The sequence below is a fragment of the Marmota monax genome, unplaced genomic scaffold (assembly GCF_021218885.2).
Source record: "Marmota monax isolate L192 unplaced genomic scaffold, Marmota_monax_Labrador192_F-V1.1 WCK01_AAM20220418_F8-fsc00442, whole genome shotgun sequence".
Classification (NCBI taxonomy): domain Eukaryota; kingdom Metazoa; phylum Chordata; class Mammalia; order Rodentia; family Sciuridae; genus Marmota; species Marmota monax.
Genome location: NW_026692662.1, coordinates 21432 through 43907, shown reverse-complemented (window position 1 = coordinate 43907; position 22476 = coordinate 21432). Strand labels below are relative to the sequence as shown.

Below are 22476 nucleotides of genomic sequence, written 5' to 3'. Positions count from 1 at the left end.
TTTGCTGAGCACATGTTGGACCCTCATTCATATTTTCGTGTCAATGGTTCTTTTTAGCTGTCCAACACCATCCACTATATAAACACACATGGTCTATGTATGCATTTTTCTCCTTGAAGTTGTGTTCTCATAAACCATACTTAGGTTGATTTCCGTTTTTCATTATTCTTTATAAAGTTCCTATAAACACTCATGTGCAAGACACTAGACACCTGTACACTCAGTCCTGTAGAGGATGTCTCTCAGAGTGACACTGCTGATCACAGTTGTAAAGAAATGGCATTTTCCCAAAGCCATTGTACCAGAGATGTGAGTTTAGTTTCCTTTACAGCCTCATGTTCTTTACCTTTAATCAGCCAGACTGTGCAGTGCTGTGTATGTGCAGTGACACATGCTTCACAGCATGGACCAGGCAGAGGGGCATCGGCTGCATTTGGGACACACAGTTCAGAGCCATGTGACAGAGGATCTGAGGGGATACCACTGACAGAACCACAGGCAGCCTGCAAATGGGGAGACCACCTACAGCAGTGCAGGGGAGACCACATACAGCACCACAGGCCACCCGCAAACAGGGAGACCACCTACAACAGCTCAGGCCACCTGCAAATGGGGAGACCACCTACAGCCCCTCAGGGGAGACCACCTACAGCCCCACAGGGGAGACAACCTACAGCCCCACAGGGGAGACCACCTACAGCCCCACAGGGGAGACCACCTATAGCACCGCAGGCCACCTGCAAAGGGTTAGTCTGTTGTTGACAGTACTCGGTTTTACTCGGTAATATTAAATGTGATGTCATGTTCAAGATACTGATTCTGGTGTGGTGATGGCAATCAAAGTCATTAGCATGTGGTGTTGAAAAGTCCACAGCTTATCCTCAGTTACAGAGAAACACCTTCCAGTCTGTGTGTTGTGTGATGAGAAGTGCACAGCACTGATTCTGCTAAGGAATCTGCCAACTATTTTCAGAACTTCAAACTCAAATCCAGGAAGAAGTGGAGAACTTGTTATTTATTAAAGCCCAAAGAAATCACAGGAAAGGGGCTCAGGAGGGCCTGGGGACCAAGAGGATCAATGAAGATTGCCCCTAGTCTCCCACAAAGCTGAGAGTGAGCATGCAGGACACCGCCAGCACCCTGCTCTTCAGAGTCCAGGAGGGGCATGCCTGTGCACCACCGTGGTCCCTGTGGCTGGCCGCTGTGGCCTGGTGCAGTTGTGCTGTGGGGACCTGCAGGTAACTGCTCACACCTTCAGGATGCTAAGGCCATTCGTCTTTTCGGCACTGACAGTCCCAGGGTAGAAATAAGGCCTCAGTGGCTCGCTTTTGAAGTTGCTCTTGAAGGTGAAGAGAATGACAAACTCGGTGACATTGTAGAAAGAGATCAACCCTTTTTCATACTCCAGAAAAACCCCCAGCCGTGAGAGGGGTTCTCGGGTAACCACTGTGCGGGGTGTGGCAAAAGCTGAGCACTCGCCGTTCTGCAGGCGAAGAATCCAGAAGCCGGTTTCAGGACAGGCCTTGGTATACTGGCCCTTCCGCCTGACGGACTCCAAGCACAGCCCGACAGCCCACATGCTTTTGCCTGCCACTCCCACCTCCCAGTAGTGATCTCCGCCAGAGAAGCGGTTCCGACCCAGCACGCCCACCAGTGTGTCAAATCGCTCAGGGTTGTCGGGAACGTCCTGCCTCTCGGGCACATATGTCACACATTTCCCATCATCTGTCACGGCCAGGTAAGGGTGAGCGGTGGCTGCATCCAGTGTTATGTCTGCTGTAGGGGAAGACAGTGTACCCATTAACTGTCAGGCAACTCAGAGAGCAGTGTGCCTGTGTGAAAGGGCCAAGCACATGGCCTCGGAGGGTCCTTTAGAGATCCAAAGAGACAACACAGACCCCAGCAGTACACACTTGCCCGTGGTGTCTTCCATCCCCAAATCTCCTCCTGGGAGATGACATCTCCAGAGACCCCAACCTGAAAGGGATTTGCAGGGTTACCCTCAGGTGCAAGGGCAGGGCTGAGACTGGACACTGCTCTCACCTTGGGACCGGTCTTAAGCAACCTCAGAGTGCCTCTGCCATGTCTGCCCCAGGACTATTATGCCTGGCAGGGGTGTAGGCAAAGCAAAGCAGGAGAATAGGGATGTTTCAGAGGGACAACGCCAGGAGAAAGCCCAAAGAGCAGGACACTGGCCCTTGCCTCTGGAAAAGAGATCATGCTCGGGATCTTGGCCTTTTTCTGGATAAGAGGGAGAGAAATCAGAGAGTGGAAAATGGAGAGAGCGTGTATTCACAACTATTCAGGGAAGTGTTACTGTAAAGGAAAGGAAATGTGACAGGAGGCACCAAGGTGTTGCTTCAGGAGAGATCGTGGGTGAATCTCCTGCGTGTGTTTGTTTGCAGACAGGAGGAAATGGCACATGAGGATGTGGCAGAGGGGGTGTGGACGTGACAGGCAGAGGCTTTGAGAGCAGAGGGGACAGCAACCAAATCCCCACTGCATCAATCATCTCTGGCTCTGGAGGATCCGCGGTGGTGGTGTGGGTGGGATCACGACAGTGAGGACTTTTTCTTGCCCAGATTTAGAAGCTGCGTTTCAGAATGAGGAGGTCCCAGCACAGCTCTGCTGGGCACACCTGGTGCATTCGTTTAAGGCAGTTTCCTAAATTGATCTTTCCCAGACAGTAATTTGGTTACTTACCATCAAGTTCATATTTCCAGAATCAAGTTATTTGAGAGTTGAAATGTGTCTTATGGATTATTTGAGCAAAATCTTTTTATCTTCTGAGGTAATTCAGAGAGGTTAGATGGCAAGGCAAAAGTCATCCTGGCCACACATTTTTTCCCCCATCATATTTACCTGCAAATCTTTGAATCTTCTTTAGTTCTAAAATGAGATAGAGACATGCACAGTTAGTTGAGCCACTGGGCAGGGTGGGGGTACAGCAGGTCAGCAGTGAGGTCACTGGTCTTACTTACCAGCTTCCGCAAGGCGTTTTCTATGTGCTGCAAGAAATAACAGAGCAAGGTCAATGTCATAGGGATGCCGGCTCGTTCTGAATTCAACCCACCAGAGAAACACAACTTACCGAGTTCTTTTTTGACTCTACCTAAAAAAGAAAGAGGTAAAAAAGTATGAATTTCTGAAATTCCCAGATGTTTAATCCTAGGTCATGGCTCTCTGGGTCTTGGAGGATGTTGGTGGACATCAGGTGAGAGCTCTGGAGTGTGAGGCCCAAAGACTGAAAGCCCACCATGTGCAGGGTCTCTGGCTGCACCCCACCTCACCACCTGCTCCTGAAGCCTACGTAGCAAGGCCTTCTCTTATCAGCCTTCAGTGACAGCTGCCTTGGTTCTGTTTCTAGTCATGGATTCCTGAGTTGATTCCAAAAGTTTCCTGCCCAACTAGCATGTTTTCCTGAGTCTCTGCATTAGATTGAGAGTGATTTCCTGTACTGGGGTCACTGGGATGAGGGTGACCATGTGTCCAGGTACAGGGAAACTGACCTGCAAGGTGCCAGCTGTAACTTCATGCCAGAGGCGGGTGCCTGGGGGAACAGAGGCGGCCTCTCCAGCACTTCTGCACAGGTTTTACTTCTTGATTAATTATAAATACAGTGTAGTATTGCTAAAGCAACAAGTGCTTATTTCATCAAAAAATTAGACAGAAAGTTAAGACAATCCCATGAGGTAGCCATCACCCTGACACAACCACGTTAAAATGTGTGGGTGTAAATGTATCCAGAGATTAATGAATTGCACTCCATGAGGGATCTCTTCACCATCTCTGTGGACACAACATCTGGTTGTGCAGCAGGAGGGAGACCCAGCGGCTCCTCTCCTGGCCTCCCTGGCCCTCACTTGGTTGCCTGGAGCCTCCTGGCCTGCCTGGTCGTGGGTCTCAGAGGCTGGCATCCCCTCCCAACACCTCACCTCCTGCCAGTCTCCCTCATCTCTGTGGAGGATACTCCTCTGGTCTTCTGATGTCCTCTCTTGCTTGTGACATTGTATTATATACCCAAGAGTCTGCATTTTGATTTTTCTAAAAAGTTCCATTTTCTGTATTTTAGGTTTACAATGTGATGCTATGAAATACATATAGACAATTAAAGAGTTGCTGTGGTGAAGCAAATCAGCAGACATATCGCAGTCACTTGTGAGAGCAACAGCTGAAATCAAGCCGTTTGGTGAACATTGCTAGCAGTTTGATTTTACCAGCCAGAGCTCCCTCACTGCAGGCCACATCTCTAGACGTGTGGGCTCTGCTCACCTGCTTCTTTTTCCTTTTACAAACATCCCCCCCCTCCTCTCTTCTCCCTGCTCCTCAAAACCTGTTTGGTTCTCTATCTGTGTAGTTGATGTCTCTGCTTTAGATTCCACATAGAAATGAGACCAGGCAGCACTTTCCTTCTGTCTACTCCATTCAGCCTAAAGTCCCCCGGTACTGCGGTCCACCTGGATCATGAGCATCAGATTCTCCTCTTTCAAGGCTGAATATTTCACTGTGCATATGTGCCAGCACACGGGGAATGGTCACATCCTCTGCTAATGGACACCCAAATAGTCACCATATCCTGGCTGTTTTGAATCATGGGATAGCCTTAGGAGGTGGTGATGTCACCTCCTTAGGGTACAGACACAGGGGAGGGACAGCATAGTCACACACTAGACCCCTTCTTACCTATTGGAATCTCCATGGTGTCTTCACAATGGCCAAACCAGCAGTGGGGGGAGCACCCTGTCTCCACACTCTCCCCAAAATTGTTATGTATTTTCCATGATCATCACCCCAATGGTGGAAATGGAATTCCTGTGATTTCAGCAGATTCAGTCTCTCTTTATTCAGAATTCTTCCTTTTGTTCACCATCCAGGGGAAAAATGTGAGGACTTCATGCCCTGAGTGCTGTCTACCTCTCCTGACTCATCCATTCTACTACTTCTTTAGCAATATCTTTGCTTGATTTTTTTTATCCTTCTGTTTTTCAGTGCTGGGGATCAAAGCCAGGGCCTTGTGCATGTCAGGCAAGAGCTGTACCACGGAGCTACAACCCAGCTGTTCTGTGGTCCAACTACAGTTAAGCACTAAAGTTAAATGCTTTGCTTCTTTAGTGGTCAGGTTTCTTGTTTTGTGATAGCAGAAGATCTGGTTCTTTGCATTGTTGGCAAAATCCATTAAAATATTTTCCTTATTTAAACCAGATATTAATTCATTTCTGCTCAGATCAGTTGAGCAGACAGACTGGAAATGTAAATGGATGTAGAGTTGTTTCTGGACTGGGGGCCTGAGGCGTATGTTGCACCAGGGGAACATGGGGCTTAGGCACATGTGATGAACTTCATTTGACAGATACCTTCTCTTAGTAAAAAAGAGAAAAACCTGAACAGGACTTTGCAGCCAGAGTGAGGTGTGCTGGGAAAACATCCAGGCCAAGATCATTTAATCTTAATTTCTCCTCAAGTCCAAGATGAGAAACACTATGTGTGAGCCCTCAGGAATGTCCTGTGCTCTTTGTAATGCAGAAGTGCCCTCGAGGGCTGGAGGACACGGGAAGCACAGCTCTGGGAAAGCTGAGCATGGCACAAGCCGGGTGGACAGCCTCCTCCCTCCATGGGGTGGTGGCCTGGTGGGCAGTATCTGCCATCCGTAGGGTGGGAACTGGTGGGCAGCCTCCTTCCTCAATGGGATGGGGACCTTGTGGGCAGCCTCTTCCCTCTTATGTCCATGGGGTGGGCACCTAGGGAGAGGCCAGCTCTCTGTTTGGGCAGGGCATCGACTGAAGGGAAAATGTCTTGCCCCAGGGGCTCTAGTGAAGGGATGCTGCGCCTGGAGCTACTCTTCCCTGAAACTGTGATGTCCCCAGAACTGTGAATCGGCCACTGAGGGCAGAAGCACAGTTCATCCGGGTTCATCAGATCAGCCAATTTCCTGGGTAAATGTGAGATTGTCACGTTCATGGCTTACCTGTGGAGGTACCTTCCTAAACACAATGAGCCAGTGAGACATAAAATGCCGAATAAGACTTACCACATTCTTCTTCTAATTCAGCTGAAAATAAAATAAGAAAAGAGAATTGGCAGACAATACTGATACTGTAACTTTAATATCAAATGATGCTTTTATTAGTCTACATGATAAGTTAAGGCTTTGGTCATATGACATTTGTGGTAGCCAAATATAATATTTTATGACTATTTCAGGTTCTGGCTGGGTCGGTGTACCTAGAGCAGGAAGGTGGGAAGAGGCCACCAGGCTGATGGTGCCTTGTGGTCTCATGACAGTCTGAACGGGGCGGCTCTGCTCTTTTCACAGGAAACTCAGTAGGTTCATTTTGGTTCCCAGGGTCCAGATACTGCCCAGGACAAGAACCTCTTCTCCCAGCTCAGCACCACACCACTGAGGCTGGCCATAGCAACCACAGTGTCTGGAACTCTGTGGAGGTGTTTTGAGGCACATGTCCAACACTGAGAATGACCCTAGGTCACAGCTGACATTATTACAGCCACGTGACAGGTGGAAACTGTACCCCGGGAGGCTAAGCATCTGCACAGTCTTGGAACTTATTAGATATGGAGACATAATTTAAAGTATATTCTGATCCCATTATTCATCTAAAAAGAAAACAAGAGCCAAACTATCACTTACTTCTCTCGATCTGAGTGAGAGTAAATGAAAGAGTGAGTGAATGAATAAGGAGTTGAAGTTAAAAAAAGAAAACTCGGCTCACACAGAAATTCTCCCTTGTACTGGAACTGTTTTCATTACTAAATACCAAACTATTAGATTTCTAAAAATAATAAAAATGAATGTATTGAGATTTTGAAGATGAAACACCAAAGCTACATTATTATTTCTTGACTCTCTAGAGCTATTTATTTAGATGAGAGCATGTCCCTAATTGGGTTCCTTCTTTTTTCTTTAAGATTGTAGCTGTTCAACATCTAACTTGTTCTCTACCAACAAGAAAAAATATGTTTAGTATTCAATATCTACTTGTGATAACACTTGCACGTGAGAACGTCAATGATTTGCTCATTTTCAAAGCCAATGTTCAAAATTCCATTCCTTGAGCACCTTTACACGTGGCCAGCAGGTGCTGTTTCCAACCACTACCCTCCTTAGAGCCTGCCCTCGGTCTCTACAGTCAGATCACCTGGCTCACCTGTCCTCCTCACACCCTTCCCTGGGTCTCTGCAGCCAGATCACCTGGCTCAACAGTATTTCTCACAGCCTGTCCTGGGTCTCTGCAGTGAGATCACCTGGCCAGCAGGTCACCTAGCTCACCTGTCCTCCTCACAGCCTGCCCTGGGTCTCTGCAGTCAGATCACCTGGCTCACCTGTCCTCCTGACAGCCTGTCCTGGGCCTCTGCAGTGAGATCACCAGGCTCACCTGTCCTCCTCACAGGCTGCCCAAGGTCTCTGCAGTGAGCTCACCAGGCTCACCTGTCCTCCTCACAGCCTGCCCTGGGTCTCTGCAGCAGGATCCCTTGGCCACTTCTGGTCTGCACCTGTCACGGGCTCCGCCACACCTTGCTTCAGTTCATGTGCTATCCCCCTTTCTCCGTCTATACCTAACAACTTTCATCATCCTACACATACTTATATGTATTTTTTGAAATATGGAAGAAAGATATTGTGGTTGTCTTAAAATGCTATTTTAGGTCATTTGGTGTGTCTGCACATAAGGCTTTCTTGCTATAATAAAAGAACATCAAGTGTGGTATATTCTAATATTCCACAATTTATGAGTTAAATGTAGCTGTCACTTACCATTCTCGTCTTCTGTTTTCTCTGTACAAAGCAACAAAACACACAAAAACAATGCTATGTTAGAAAGGGTCCTAGGTTCCTATTCTCAGATAATCTACCCCAGCCAGTGGCATGAAGTGCAGGTCAATAGGAGATCAGTGAACATAAAGGAATGATCATGAACCCTGAAGTTCTGTTAAGTTCAGATGTTGTAAGACAGGTTAGCCCTGGACCAAGAAATTTAAAAGAGCTCAAGTCTCCTTGATATTCTCCTTGGTGTTCTGAAAAATAAAGAGCAAATAAAAGCAAACACAGCACACCTGCAGAGAAGGCCACTCTTCCTTCTGCTGAGGGCTGTGCACCAGGCACCCTAAGCAGGGTGATTACTGGGACTCACAGGAAGAGGAGAGGGGTCCCACCTTCCACAGGTGCAGAGCTGCATGCAGTGGAAGTCCAGTGTCCACACAGCTCAGGGCCTGGAGGACACTCAGACCCCTCCCTTAGCTAGAAAGTGCCACCATCATGGGGGAGCAGAGTGCACTTGGAAATGACCACAAAAGGGCATCTCCTGGGAAAGAGGACAAGTAGCAAGTGCAAAGTCCTGGAGGGCACTGGCTCACTAGACAAACACCCCCTGGAAGAACAAGGTTGAGAGACATCAAAACCCAAGCAAAACAAAGGCGAGTGCAAAGAAAAAAAAGTCCCTGAATACAGAGAAACTGTCAATGTTATGCATGTCTTAGTACAAGTGTCTTAGTACAATACATGTTCTTAGTACAAGTCAACATGTTCTGCCAAGAAACGAGAGACCCTTGGAGAAGTCAAATGTTGTCTGTGTATGTGGGTTGACAGCTTGTCACATAATACAACACCAGTTATGATTAATAGCAATGAAGAGTTAGAAGAAAAGAAGAGTGAAAATTAATCAAATTCTGGAGTTAGTTTATAAACAGAAGAAATGGTAGAACAAAAACTCATAAGTATACACAATTATCATTTATTCATGAAAATAAACCAATAAAACAAAAAACATTTTAAAATTAATAAGAACTTTGAAAATAAAAACATATTTTCAAACCTGATAAAAGTTAGAACAAATGTGTCTCACTGTAACTAATTTAAAATGGAAAAAGTTTGTACAGTGTATAAATGATTATACTACCAAATATGAATTTTAGCTGATAAGTAATTATATAAAGACTAGTTTAGAATATTGATAGTTTATTCTATGGAAATCAATCATGAATATAGTTTTTAGTAGATCAAATATATTTTTCTATGACATTTTTCGCCAAAATGAAAGCAAACACCACTCACCTCTTTGTTTTTTCAACAACTCTATAAAACAAAAACAAAAACAAAAAATGATAAATAATATGCAAAAATAAATGCACAACTTTCAAAATCAGTCAGGAGAAATTACCCAGGAAGGTTTTCTGCCTAATATCTTCCAAGGTGTCTCAGTAAAGAACTAGCCAGTCGTCTTAGATGGGGATGAGGGCCCGCCCGGGAGATAGGTGCTGGGATTGATCCCAGTGTCCCTAAAGCCCACGTGTAGAGCCTTTGTTGCCAGCCTGGCGCAATGTGGCGTGTGGTGGTGGGTCCTTAAGAGGTGGGCCCAGTGAGGTCCTCAGGCCCCCCGGGGTGTGCCCCAATGGGGAATATGGGACAGGCCCCTCCCCTCCTCCGTCACATGGCCACCAGGTGGGCAGTCTTGCCATGAGGTGCTGCTTTGCCACAGGCCAACACAAAGGCAGCTGCCCAAGTGTGGACTGACCCCTCCCAGTCTGTGGGCCTGAAGCATCCTTTTCTGCTGGTAAGGTGACTACTTCGGGAGTCTGAGGAACACGTCAGGAGGCAGGGATCTGTTGTGGGCTGAGCCTGGTGGTTACCAGTGACTCCAGAGCAGCTGGACTAGCCCACGGCAGCAGTACCACTCCACCTGGTCTAAGTCTAAGTAAGTCCCATTTGGTTATTGTGCAGAGCTCAGAGTGGAGCAGAGTTCAGCCTGGCTCTCTGCAGGGTGTGCGCAGTGGAGACATGGACAGGGCCAGGGCTCGCAGGCTGAGGCAGGGGTCTAAGGAGACCAGCCTTCCCCGACTGCTGCAAGAAGAAACCCTAGGCTTTGCAGAGTCGTCCCTGAATGCTTTTCATGGATCAGCCTGATGACAACACAAACACCAGCCCCACAAGGTTGAGGGTCCAGCTGGGCCAGAAAGAAACCTGCAAAGGCCAGGAAGAGGGAGGCGCTGCCCGAGCATCTGCACCTGCTCTCCTCCCTGTTGCTGGGAAGGCTGCCACAGGCCCAGGAGCAGAGCAACACACTACAGGCCAGCTTTAGTGGAGCTCTGGGTGGCGGCCAAGGCTCAGCTCCAAATCCTATTTTTAGTTTTCATTTTTTGGTACTGAGGATTGAACTCAGGGATGCTTCATCATTGAGCCATTTCTCCAGCATTCTTTATTTTTTATTTCGAGACAGGGACTCACTAAATTGCTTAGTGTCTCTCTAAGTTGCTGAGGCTGGCCTCAAAACTGCAAAACTGCCTCAGCCTCCCCAGTCACTGGGATTACAGGCATGTGCCACCACACCTGGCTGTGTTCTGAATTTTAAATGATGCACCATGTTCCTTTCCTGTATTTTTATGAGTTTACTGCAGCATTTGGCACTTTGATTACACATACTTCTCTGTGTAATCAAAATTTGGTATATTGTGGAGATAATGATCCAACAACATTCAGGAAGAGTGGCATCTACTAGTTAAACAAGAGAAACTCTGTGCATGTATGAAAAAGTAACAACAATCCCCATTATTGTGTATCACTGTGATGCACCAATAAAAAAGAAAAAAAAAGAGACTCAGAATCTTTTCCTTTCCTCTCTCCTTCAAAATTGCCTGATCTTTTAAATTATTATCAATCTTTGCATGAGGGAAAACACATGAATGACTTCTCATATTGTTGCTGGAGTTCACTTTCAAACCCCAAAGTAGACATTAAAAGATTAAATGTCCAAAACTTCTGTGGTTCATTTCCCCACAGCAGTGTAGACTGTGATCAAAATGAACTGAAAATTACCTACTTGACATGTGAGAGCCAAGAGCTTTAAGGCAGGGTCACTGGCAGAGAAATAGGAGGCCAATTCTTCCAAACTGTGAGTCCACACTGTGATTCAGAGGTCAGAGGCAGGGACCCCCCCCCCAGCCCCTCCAACAGCGTGAGCAGCGCTGCATCCTGAGGGAGCCCAATGTGGCTTGTTGGATGTGTGGGGGTGGTTGTGAGTCACCTATACTGCAGTAGCCTGGGGACACCTTGAAGGCATAGGACCCTCTTCCACCATCTCCCACTGAATATTAATCCTCAGATGCATGATCAAGACCCAAGCAGCCTCTCCAGGCACTCAGCCTCCTGAGGGTCCCTGCAGGGTGCCCTGCACTGTGGCCCTGTCCCTACATGGAGCACAAGGCTCTCTGCCAGCAGCTGGACCCACTCACCGTGCTGCTCCTTGAGCAAACCTGCAACAGACACAAACAGACCCATCAGTGAGACTTGTTTGCACTGAATCTTCTGAGTGGGTGGCGTGTGATTATATTAGATTGGCTAATTTATATTATATTAATTGGACAAATATTCTAAATGATTAGTCCATTTTTTCTGTTGTTCTATGCACTTCCAGTCTTGGCTTTGTATATTCCCATTTTTGCTGTTTCCTAACAGCCAGAAACCCAAATATGCCTTGACACAAGGAAAGTTCCCATATAAACAACAAACAAACAGACAAAAAGCCCTGTTTTCACAAAGTTTCCTGTGACCCATGGGCAGAGGAGGCTGCCTGGTAATTCTGGGGCGTCTGGGATGCTGACAACCCCCGCCCAGTCAGCAGCAAGCAACTTCTCAGGAGGGCACCTCTTCCCTCCCTGGCTTTGCTCCCTTGGATTAGCCCCCTGGCCCTTCCTAAGTCCTGCTGGCAGGGGAGTCACCCTCAACAGGCAGGACTCGCAAACACTAATCCAGCCAACTGAGAAAAGGACTGGACAGAATCACAGACCAACCCTCCAGGAGCCTCTGGGAATGTCTGGCTTCAGCTGTGCTCTAAGTAACTCCCAAGAAACACTCAGAAGTTAGAGGCAGCAGAACAGGTGACCCTAGTGAGTGGCTCTGCTTGGAGAGAAGCTATCCTGGAGAGGGGTGGTGCCTCAGGCATGCCAGGCCCTGGGTGACAGTGGTCACTGGTAGTCTTGGTGCTCATTGTCAATAGCAGTCTTCCATGAGTCCCCAGGACACACAGAAAGCAGCAGTAGGGCCCTCCCATTGCCATTTCAGGAGGGTATATGACTGTGATAAGCCAGGGTTTCCATCCCAGGACATGCACAGAGCATTTCATCATCCCTGGGCACACTAATGAATACCTCAATAAATAAACTGGTCTCCAAATCTACCAATTTAAGGGTAGACCACAAAAGTTCTAAGCATATATGCTGTTTTTATGAAAGAGCTGATCTTGACCCCCAAACTTCATGTTCTGGTAACTATGCGAGGCGATAAGGTGATGATGGACTAACTCTTCCTTTTTACGGCGTTTCCTGCCAGTTCTCAGTGATGCAGGGGACCCACAGTCCACTCCTGACTTGTGGTGACTAGTGCCCTCTGCTTCCCAGGAACCTGAGCCACCCCTCCCCACGCACTTCCCTGTTACTTTTGGCTCTTCTGGCCCGCATCAGCAGAGCACAGGTGACCACCAGGCTGACTTCCAGGAGGACCAGGAACACACACAGCCCCATCGTCCAGGACCAGTCCTTGGGAAACAAGGCACCTGAAACACACAATCATCAGACTGGAGTCCAGCTGGACAGCAGGGGACCTGGCTGTGGGGTGACTCTCCAGGAGCCTTCCCCAGACAGGAGGAGCTCAGAGACTCTGAGCACCCCTGCCCTCTGCTCCACTCCAGGGAATCAGGAATCCTGAAGGTGTTCCTCCTTCACAGCATGGGGCAGAGACCAGAGGTCATGTCAGGGATTATGAAGATGTTGAGACATGTCCAACATGTTATGATAAATCAACACAGGGTATCATCTAGATTTAATAGTGCTTACGATTATATTTGTGACATGTAATTATTTTATAATAAAATGTTACTAATAGAACACAGTTTTCTCCTTCCATGTGGATCTCCTTTCTCCTTCCTCGCAAGCCCTGATGTGGCCAAGTCTTCTTTACCTGGTTGTTTTCACACATGTATGCACATGAGTGAGCCCAACAACATGTTGCTGAGGGGTAGGGGGAGCTCCTCTGAGGGCAAATGAGGAAGTTTGATCCTTTCAGAGGGTAAATCCAATAGGTCGCATGGACCAAGTCCCAGAGACAAAACCCTTACATGCCCAGGAATCCTTCTGAGAGGAATGACCACTGGTCCTTTAAATAAGCAGCCCTGGCTGGGCCATCCACACCTGTCTGTGCAATAACCTTCCCTGAAAAGTGGTCCCGAAGACCTCCTCACTCAGGAATTGCACTCATGTCAATAAGATGCTTTCGATCTAATCAATCAATGACTTTTAGTTATTATCAATGATTTTAAGTTCCATATAGAAGCATTTTTACTATTATCTGAAGACACTTTTTTAATTTTCATCTTCCATTTCTTTTGAAGAGAGTTCTAGTATGATGACCTGAGCGTTGGTGAGTTTGCCTCTCTCACTTCCCGCTCACAGTGAGCTGCCTCAGCTGCTTTCTTCACTATGAAACTCTAACTGGGAGACTTGGTTAATTTTTCCTTCTTTAATTTTGCTTTACTGAAATTGCAATTAAAAAAAAAACATCAGAAAATACAACTCTACTGCTCTGATATATGCTTTTGTCACATTCTCCTTTTGAACCTGGAATTTTCTTCCATTGTGTCAAACAAATGTGGGTGCTTGAACTGAAGCACCCGAGAAAGGGCATTTTAGTTGATGGGATTCTTAGGAGCCTTCATCAGTGAACAGGCAGTGCCACACCTGAGCTGAGCCCTTGGGAAGTGATGGGGACAGGAGAATTAAGACACAAGTCCCCCTGGGTGCCACACTACCTCAGCCAGTGGGATGCAGTCCACCATGGTGTAAGAGTCAACAGGGGGACTGCAATGCACAGGGGCTGGAGTGGATTCCTGGAGGACAGGTCCCTGCGCTGGGACTTGAAGGACCAGTGGGGAAGCTTGGTGAAGGCTCCCAGAGGACAGGAGTGTGGGGTACCCTGTGGTCGGGGCGGGACAGAGAAAGGAAGGAAGTGCAGAGTTGAAACGGAGGTCATGAGAAGGCAGGCGAGAGGAAGAGCCTGTGGACCTGAGTCACTGTCATGCCCTGACTGGGCAGAGGGACAGAGAGCCGCAGGAGAGTAGTCAGGACCAACTCTTGTGGAATGCCCACTCTGGCTCTGTGCTGCCCAGGTGAGTTCCATCAGTCACTCCTCAGCCTTTTCATGGCGCACACACCATCAGGAGCCCTATTTCTCCTTTGGGAACTGGCAGGGAAGGTCAGTACCCGTCCAAGATCCCAGAGATGGTGGGTGGCACTGCCAGGGTTCACATTAATTAGTCGGTGGCAGAACAAAACGTTAAAGTGTTCTGAATGATTTTCTCCTGGGCAATAGTTAAAGAACATCTTGAGGAGAATCTGGGAGATTCTCTCCCATGTTGCATGGGCTTTGAAGGCTTTTGCATATCCGTAAATTCATTTTCATAAGTAAAATCATTTCTTTGCCAATAAATGGGAGCTGAGGATGAGATATGTTTTCACTAAGACTCCTCACATGGAAGTCACAGAGGAATGGACCAGAACCTGGCCCAGGTGACTGCCCAGGTCTTTGCTCGTCACACCTGATCAGCTGCAAGGACAGCGCGGACTGTGGAGGGAACTCACCTGCCAGAGACACATGTGCTTCCTTCTGCTCGCCGAGGAGTGGGTTCCTTACAACACAGGACAAGTTTCCTGTTGACCTCTCGTCCACTGTGATGGATGCCTGCACCTGAAACGTGCCAGGCTCTTCCATTCTCACTGTCTCATAGTCTTGTGTGAAGTGCAGTCCCTGCCTGCCCTTCCACTGCACCTGGGGCTCTGGGTACCACCCCGTGGATGTGCAGGTCAGCCTGATGCCCCAGGCTGTGTCAGGTTCCACGTGAACACGAGGAGCCATGCCCGTGCCTGGAGAGGGAAGGAGGCAGAGAGAGCACACTGTTCCAGAAATGTCCAGCTGTTTCACATGGACCAGCGAAACTGCGATTGCTCGTTAACCTCTGTGAACCTCAACTCTGTGTTTTGTTTGTGTGTTTTGTTTTTGTGACAATGGGGTAAAGTCACACAAAGGGTTTGGAGGAGGAACAGATTAAGACCGCAATTTGGCCTTTACTAGAGTACTTCAGTTCCTACCAGGTCCCTTCCTGCTGTGTTTCTTTCCGTTGTACCCCTTTGAGAACTACATGTAGTTAGTAAAACCCATTAGTCCATTTGCAGCCAGTGGACACACATGAGCTGGTGGCTTCAGATGTCAGTTGCAAGTTGTCCACATAATTTCTATCACCCTTCTCCTATACAACTACCTCAGATGGAACTTCGTATGGCCTTGGGCCAATATGGCAGACACTAGCCACTGTGGCAAAGGAACCTTGAAAGATGTCTATGCACCCCCCTGATTAGTAGCTTCCCCCTCTGAACTGCATCAATGGATATACCTGCTCAGAGGGGGGCTGCCTGTCTCAGTGCCCTTGCTGTTGGGAGTGTCCTAGAGGCTGGCCAGAGTGCTGTCCCTGGACATCATCTGTGTGTCTTGGTCATCACATTGCCATAGGAACTGGCTCATCCTTCCCTCACTCTCTCTCTCTTCAAGGACAGGGGTGCAAGAGCAGCAGTGACTCATCTCCCAATGTGAAGATGAAGGCTGCACTGGGGGAAGGCTGAGGATCAGGAGTAAACGGAGGTGGACACACACAGTGGGACCCACTCCTCCTGCCTTTGTCCCTCCTCCCAAGATTTGGGATGACAAGCAGCTGTCACTTGTGCATAGTGTTTTGCAGCTTAGTGTGTACTAACACTAACTTATCCAAACCATCACAGTGTCTAACAAAAACTAAAGTAAATTTACTGGTATTAAACAATCACTTTTGTGGGCTGAATCATGTTCCTCAGAGGATATGTTAAAGTCCTAAATCCAGTGCCTGTGAAGGTTGCTGTGAGTGGAAATAGTGTCGTTTTAGATGTAATTCCTAAAAATGAGTCTACATAGGTCGTATTGGAAAGGTGGGACATTCGCACAGAGCCAAGATGGCATGGCGAGATGGAAGCAGATCTTAGAATGGCGTGGTCACAGTGCAGGAAGTGTCTGGAAGTTGGAAGGCACAGGCCTCTCTGTTGGATTACAGGAGGATGACACCTTGAGTTTGGATGTCTTCACCCTGGAAATGTTTTCAGGATATATGTGCATAAAGTTGTCAAGTTAGGAGAAAATTTAGCAGAAAAATCTGTTTTCAACTGGTCAGTAATTCTTTCTCCTAGTCTTCTTTAATTTGGGAAGAATCAATAAGTACCCACCTTTCACTGTGCAAGCGTGAGTTCAGGGGTGCTCATGGCCTGTCCAAAACTGTCACTGAATATAGGGCAAGGACATGGCCTGTCAAGGCACACTGCAGGAAGAGATCTCCTCCTCTTGGGCTCCCTGTGACAGACTGGGTAGTCCTCTCTGAAGGCCAATTGTGAGGATAGCAATGGAGAAACTTATTGCCTGAGATTGTCACAAGGTCCCATGACAAGAGCAGGGGCAAAGCTGTTCAAACTCAGTGTGAGCCTGAAGCCTGGACCCCTCCACACCTGCTCACCCTGGCAGAACTGGCAGTGCTGTGGGCGCAGTGTCTGGGCAGAGCTGGGATCTGACACGAGCTCAGTGCAGGGATCCAAGCAGACAAGAGTGTCACAGGAAGATGGAAACAACCATGTTGGACTGGGGAAGAGCAATTCCTGATGGTCGGTGCATCTGATCTTTCCTGTCTCCTTCCATCTCCTTCTGGATTTTAGAAACTAGAGTGATATCTTAGACTAAGATGTGCTTCTGGGACTCCTCGGAAATATCATGGCTGGGATGGAGCTCAGTGACAGAAAATGTGCCCATGTGCCCAGCATGATTGAGAGCCTGGGTTCAATCCCTAGAAGAAAGGAAAGAAAAAAGAGAGAGAGAAGAAAGGAAAGGAGAGAGAGAGAGAGAGAGAGAGAGAGAGAGAGAGAGAGAGAGAGAGAAAGAAGAAGAAGAAGAAGAAGAAGGAGGAGGAGGAGGAGGAGGAGGAGGAGGAGGAGAAGGAGGAGGAGGAGGAGGAGGAAGAGGAGAGGAAGGAAGGAAGGAAGGCAAATGAAAGAATGAGATATACTAGATTCTCTCCTTTCTCCTCTTCTTAATTATGTTGACAAAGAAAAGGGTTGCGACTATATTTCTCTTACAGCCTGAGACCATTGGAATAGACTGGTGAGATGTTTTCTTCCTCTTTAACACTCTTGAAATTCCGTCATAGGATTTGCCTAGACTAAACCTCCACTGTCCACTAAACCCAGTATTTATCCTAGCAAACTATAGGCAGAACAAAAAAACAGAGTTAACATTATACAGAATATAAAGAGTTTTCATTCCAGAGAAGTTCACCTGTGACCAACACTTTGAAATGTGCTTCATTGTGGTAGGTGGAGCTTAAAAAGAAACATCTGTAGTCGCCTTCATCTGCAGGATGGATGTTGCGGATCCTCAGGGCCACTTGACCCCTGGTGATGTTCTCCCTCAGGATCTCTGCCCTCCCTTGGTTCTCTGGGTGCTGCTGGTCCTTGTCCTGGGAATTCCTATAGTTATGTACCAGGCCTGATTTGTTTGTATGGCGCCATGTCACCTCCATGTTCTGAGCATCCATGGAAGGGCTGAGGTGACAGGAAAACATGGCCTCTTCTCCCACCATGACAATGATGGGTGAGCTTGGTCCAATCACAAGGAACTGCCCTGAAAGTGATCAAGAAAAATAATAGAGCCTTTGCATAGAGTGTGGCACATAGCCTGAAGCTAATTTTATAGAACATTTTTAGTGCACCTGTATTTTGATGATAATCCATCCAATGAGGTCAGGCAGGGAATTTCACACTTGGATAATCACATGAGCTGAAGAATTTTACACCTGTAGCATCTGTTGTGGTGCTTGTTAAAATTTGAATCCCCAATGGCACCCAAAAGCTCATGTATTAAAGACTTGGTCCCAAGATGGTGGTGCTATAGGGAGGTAACAGAAACTATAGGAGCTGGCACCTAGTTGAAGGGAGTGGTTCTATCCTGTCTTCAGCCTCTTGCTCTCACTCTGCTTTCTTGCTGCCATTAATTGAGTAGCAATTAATGCCCTCTCTGCTGTGGGTCTCTGCCTCACCACCAGCCCATTCAATGGAACTGGCTGACCATGAACTGAAACCTCTGAAACCATGAGTCAAAAAAAAAAATCTTCCTTCTCATAAGTTGATTTTCTCATGCATCTTATAACAGCAAATAAATTAAAAAATGAACTAACTCAGAAAAACAGTAAATAAATTAAAAAATGAACTCAGAAAATAGGTAGTGAGAAGGGAGTTATTGCTGTGACTATACCTGAACACATAGTCCAAAATCCTTTGAAATTGGTTGTTGGAAGAAGTTTGGAAAAGGTTGAAAGTTTCTATAGAAGTCCTATAACGTTGAAAGTGGAACTTAATGAAGGACTCTTCTGATAGGAGCTTGGAAGATTGAAATGCCAATAGGCATATGGACAATAAAGACTTCATTCATTAGGCTTTTTTATGTACATATCTATGTTTATTTTTTAATTGACTTTATTTTTTAAATACATGACTGCAGAATGCATTTAAATTCTTATTACACACATAGAGAACAATTTTTTCATATCTCTGTATATAAAGTATGTTCACACCAATTCATGTCTAGGAATGAGCACGCTGTGGGGAATTGGATTAGCAGTCACATCTGTTACATTCCAGAAAATAACCTGTCTAAATTTTACCCATGCTCAGAGACTATGTGTGAGGTTGAGTTTAAATATGATGGATTCATTGATCCAGGAGAGAGAATTTACAGCTCACAGCACTAAGGCAATGACAGGGTATTGTTGGCAGTTTTTAGCCAGGTTCAATTCTGGGAGCCAAAGGCAGAGCAGAAAGATTGGAAAACTTTCAATTGGGGCAGAAAGGGAACATGTTTAAGTTTGTGGCCAAGGAGGATGTGATTGCTGAAGAGATCAGTGTCTATAAAAAAAATACAAGTGCTTCTCATAGGGACACTTGGAAAGATGTCTCCAGGGTATCAAGAATTGTACAGACAACACACAACACAAACTCAATGATGTCAAAGAACAAACTCACTTGAAAGACTGCTTTGAGAAAAGAGGCAGGAATACCCTGTTCCAAAAGGACCATCTAGGAAACCGCTTTCCCCAGGATTCATGTCAGCATGCTCAACTAACTAGGAATTCAGAAGTCACTGCAGCCATAGTCCCAGTGGGTCCAACTAATGCTTGAGCTGGCAGCAGTTCTTGGCATCGTTTATGGGTTGCTGGTTCTGGAGGAATGGAGAATGCAAAATCTATGGGATCATGGGGGTTTCCACTGAGATTTAAAAGGGAGACCAATAAGCCAGGCTGGGTGGGACAGTCTCAGCTTCCCTGAAGGGTTAATGTGTTAACTGGTGAGAATAAGGAGGGACACCAAAGTTGTTATGTTGACCACAGGAAGTTGGAGATGCCAGGAATTTGGGATGTTAGTCCATAAAAGCACCAGGCAATAAAAAGAGTCAGCCCAATACAGTGATCATGTGGGATACAACTGGCAAGGTCACACAGCTTGCCAAGCCCTTTGGACTCCACACACTGCCCCCAGGTGCCCTGGATGCCAAACGTGGAACTAAAGGATTTAGGGTTTGCCATCTGGATTTTGATCTTGCTTTGGTCTGATCCCTTCTTTCTCTTGCCCATGTGAAAACCACATAGCTAACAAACCATGCCTAAAAATCTCCTACAAACGAAAATGAAAGAAAGATGATAAACATAGTGAAAGCATGTGAAATATAAAAATCCCTAGACAGTTAGGTACACAGAAGAGAACTAGAACAAAGATCCAACCTCAACAAAATAAACCCCATTGAAACAGTAAAGTTACCAATATAGTAAAACCTCAAATCCCAGAGATGAATGAGAAGGAAAAACAAAGAATATTTGCAAAAGAAGAAGAAGAAGAAGAAGAAGAAGAAGAAGAAGAAGAAGAAGAAGAAGAAGAAGAAGAAGAAGAAGATTTTAAAAGTGCAGGCATAACACATTATTTTTAAAAACTAACCCTGAATTTAAGTAGACTAAATGCTCCAACTAAAAGATAATGACTGAATGAATGGCTATAAAAACAAGACCAACATTTGCTGGCTATAAGAAACTCACTTTAAAAATGAATATGCACAGAAAGTGAAAGACTGGAAAAAAATCTAAAATATCAATTTTTTATTATTTATACGTTATAATCATCTTTTTATAAATTATATTATTTTATCGTTCTGGAAATTGGAGGTCAAGTATTTTCTAGAAATTGATGGCTGTCAACCAGATATTTTGCATGTTGTGTGAACATAAGTCAAAGATAAAATAGAAAAGAAAAAGTGCCTCCCAAAATAGAATTAAAGACAGAAACTTGAGAATAGCCCTAAGATCTTTAGTTGTCGAAAACAAGAAATAACTGAGGCCTGGAATTGTAGTATGGAATAAGATGTCCTCTCAACAAGTCTCCAGTGTAAAGGAAAGCAGTCTTCCTCCTTCTCACTCACCTGCACCTGGCCAGGGAAGAAGGAGGGAGAGCAAGCATGTCCAGCTGCCCACACAGAAGAACTGCATCCTAGCTGGAAGGTCCCAGTGCCTGTGGGACTGTCACAGAGCACAGTCCTGAGATGCAGTACCTACATCCCTCTCCATAAACAATTGCTAAACAGAAAACCAACTTACAACATCACTGAATACTGGAAATGAAAGTAAAGTGTCATGCAAGTGGACTTTGATCAAGTTGAGTCATTCTTTTACATGTTAAAGGACCGAATAAGGAAAGAGAAGAGATACACAGAAGTCATTATGATATGGTAAAACCCCTCCCAGCACCAAGGAAACGGACTCTAATATCTTTTTCCAGACTTTGATTTTTGTTTTCTGTTTTTGATTGGTTTGCTTGTGGAGACATTTTTTATTGGTGCATTATACTAATACACAATGTTGGGATTCACTGTGACATGTTTGTACATACACATATTATGATTTGCTTCATTTCTTTCCCCAGTACCACCCTTTACCCTCCCTTCTTCCCTCTCCCTAATTGCCTTCCTCTAGTCTACTGGTATCCCTTCTATTTCTATGAGATCCCTTTTGTTTGTTTGTTTTACATTTTCCTCTCTAGCTTCCACAGGAGAGAGAACACACACTTTGACTCTCTGAGGCTGAATTATTTCACTGAATGTGCTATTCTCCAATCCTATTTAATACCTTTGCACTAAAAAAAGATTTCCTTTTCAGACAAAATATGGTTCACAGACTTCTACATTGCTGCCCTAATCCTAATGTGTACTCAAAGTTAAATAATCTGATTTTTGTCCTTTGACGGGTTCCTTTAGAAATTCTTTATAGCTGTATTATTAAGAGAAATTGCAAAGATAACGTTACATTTATGAGTGATGCATATGTTTGCTTGTGTTTTATTTAAGGATTATAAGAATACCTTTGGTCTTCAGGAGATAATAAAAGATGGGCAATCTGAGATAGTTTTTCTCAAAAACCACTCATGATGGTTTGACCTTATTCTTCTTGTTCTCTAACTATGTAAATACAGAATATGAACAGATATGTGCACAGAAATTTTGTGATGTCACATAGAGTTAAGAGTGTACCTCTAGTTAAAAGCAAACTAAAATGGATCCAAATATTTAAAAAAAAAAACACATGGCTTCATAAGGTTTACATAATTATAAGCTATGATTTTATTCTTAATGAATATTTTCTCAGTTATTTAAATAATCTATAGTCCTTAATTCATAGAATATTTAACATATATGTCTATTTATTAAATTAATATATATGTATTTGCTTCTTATAATTTTCTTTCAACAGAAAACACATAATTTATATTCCTTATACATGCATTTATCAAATGCTCTGCTTTTTATAGTTACAGATATTTGAGAAATGTATTTCACTATAAAAATTTTTTCTTTCAAGAGATAATATAACTATCAAGTAATCTCTAATTCTCAAATTATTGTACAAACTTTGATAAGATAATAAACAAATATAATTTTGTCTACAGAAATATCCATATTTCAATATATTTTCATTGAGATTTTTTTTTCATATCAAGGTACAATAATTTGTTTAGATTCTAAGACTTATAGAAATTCTTCCAAATTATAACCAAAAGAAAGAATTCTAAATGAAGAAGAAGATACTTCCACAGAGAGGAAACATAAATTGGAGGTCCTACAAAGAGGAAAGAAATCCTCTTTGGGAAATATAAGGTTGTTATATTCTAGATTTTTCTACATAAGGAAATCCTTACATCATTATCTATTATCTAGACAGATAATAGAGAAATTTAAAATAATTGAGAAACTGATTTATGTATAACTGGACTGACTGTAAATATAAACTCATCAATTCTAGTATATTTTAGGCTATT

The 22476-nt window shown here is 45.0% G+C and overlaps 1 protein-coding gene across 1 annotated transcript; it reads right to left on the bottom strand.

Moving 5' to 3' along the window:
• Positions 1 to 1000: 1000 nt before the first annotated feature.
• On the bottom strand, positions 1001 to 20696 carry LOC124093913 (butyrophilin subfamily 1 member A1-like). The gene is made up of 12 exons (XM_046446440.2): positions 20588 to 20696; positions 17402 to 17746; positions 14641 to 14922; positions 12444 to 12560; positions 11242 to 11262; positions 9068 to 9088; positions 7772 to 7792; positions 6029 to 6049; positions 3092 to 3112; positions 2982 to 3008; positions 2863 to 2889; positions 1001 to 1776 (listed from the first exon to the last, which is right to left on the bottom strand). Exons 1-12 carry the CDS (start codon positions 20652 to 20654, stop codon positions 1247 to 1249), a joined length of 1500 nt encoding a protein of 499 aa, XP_046302396.1. The 5' UTR covers positions 20655 to 20696; the 3' UTR covers positions 1001 to 1246.
• Positions 20697 to 22476: the final 1780 nt, after the last annotated feature.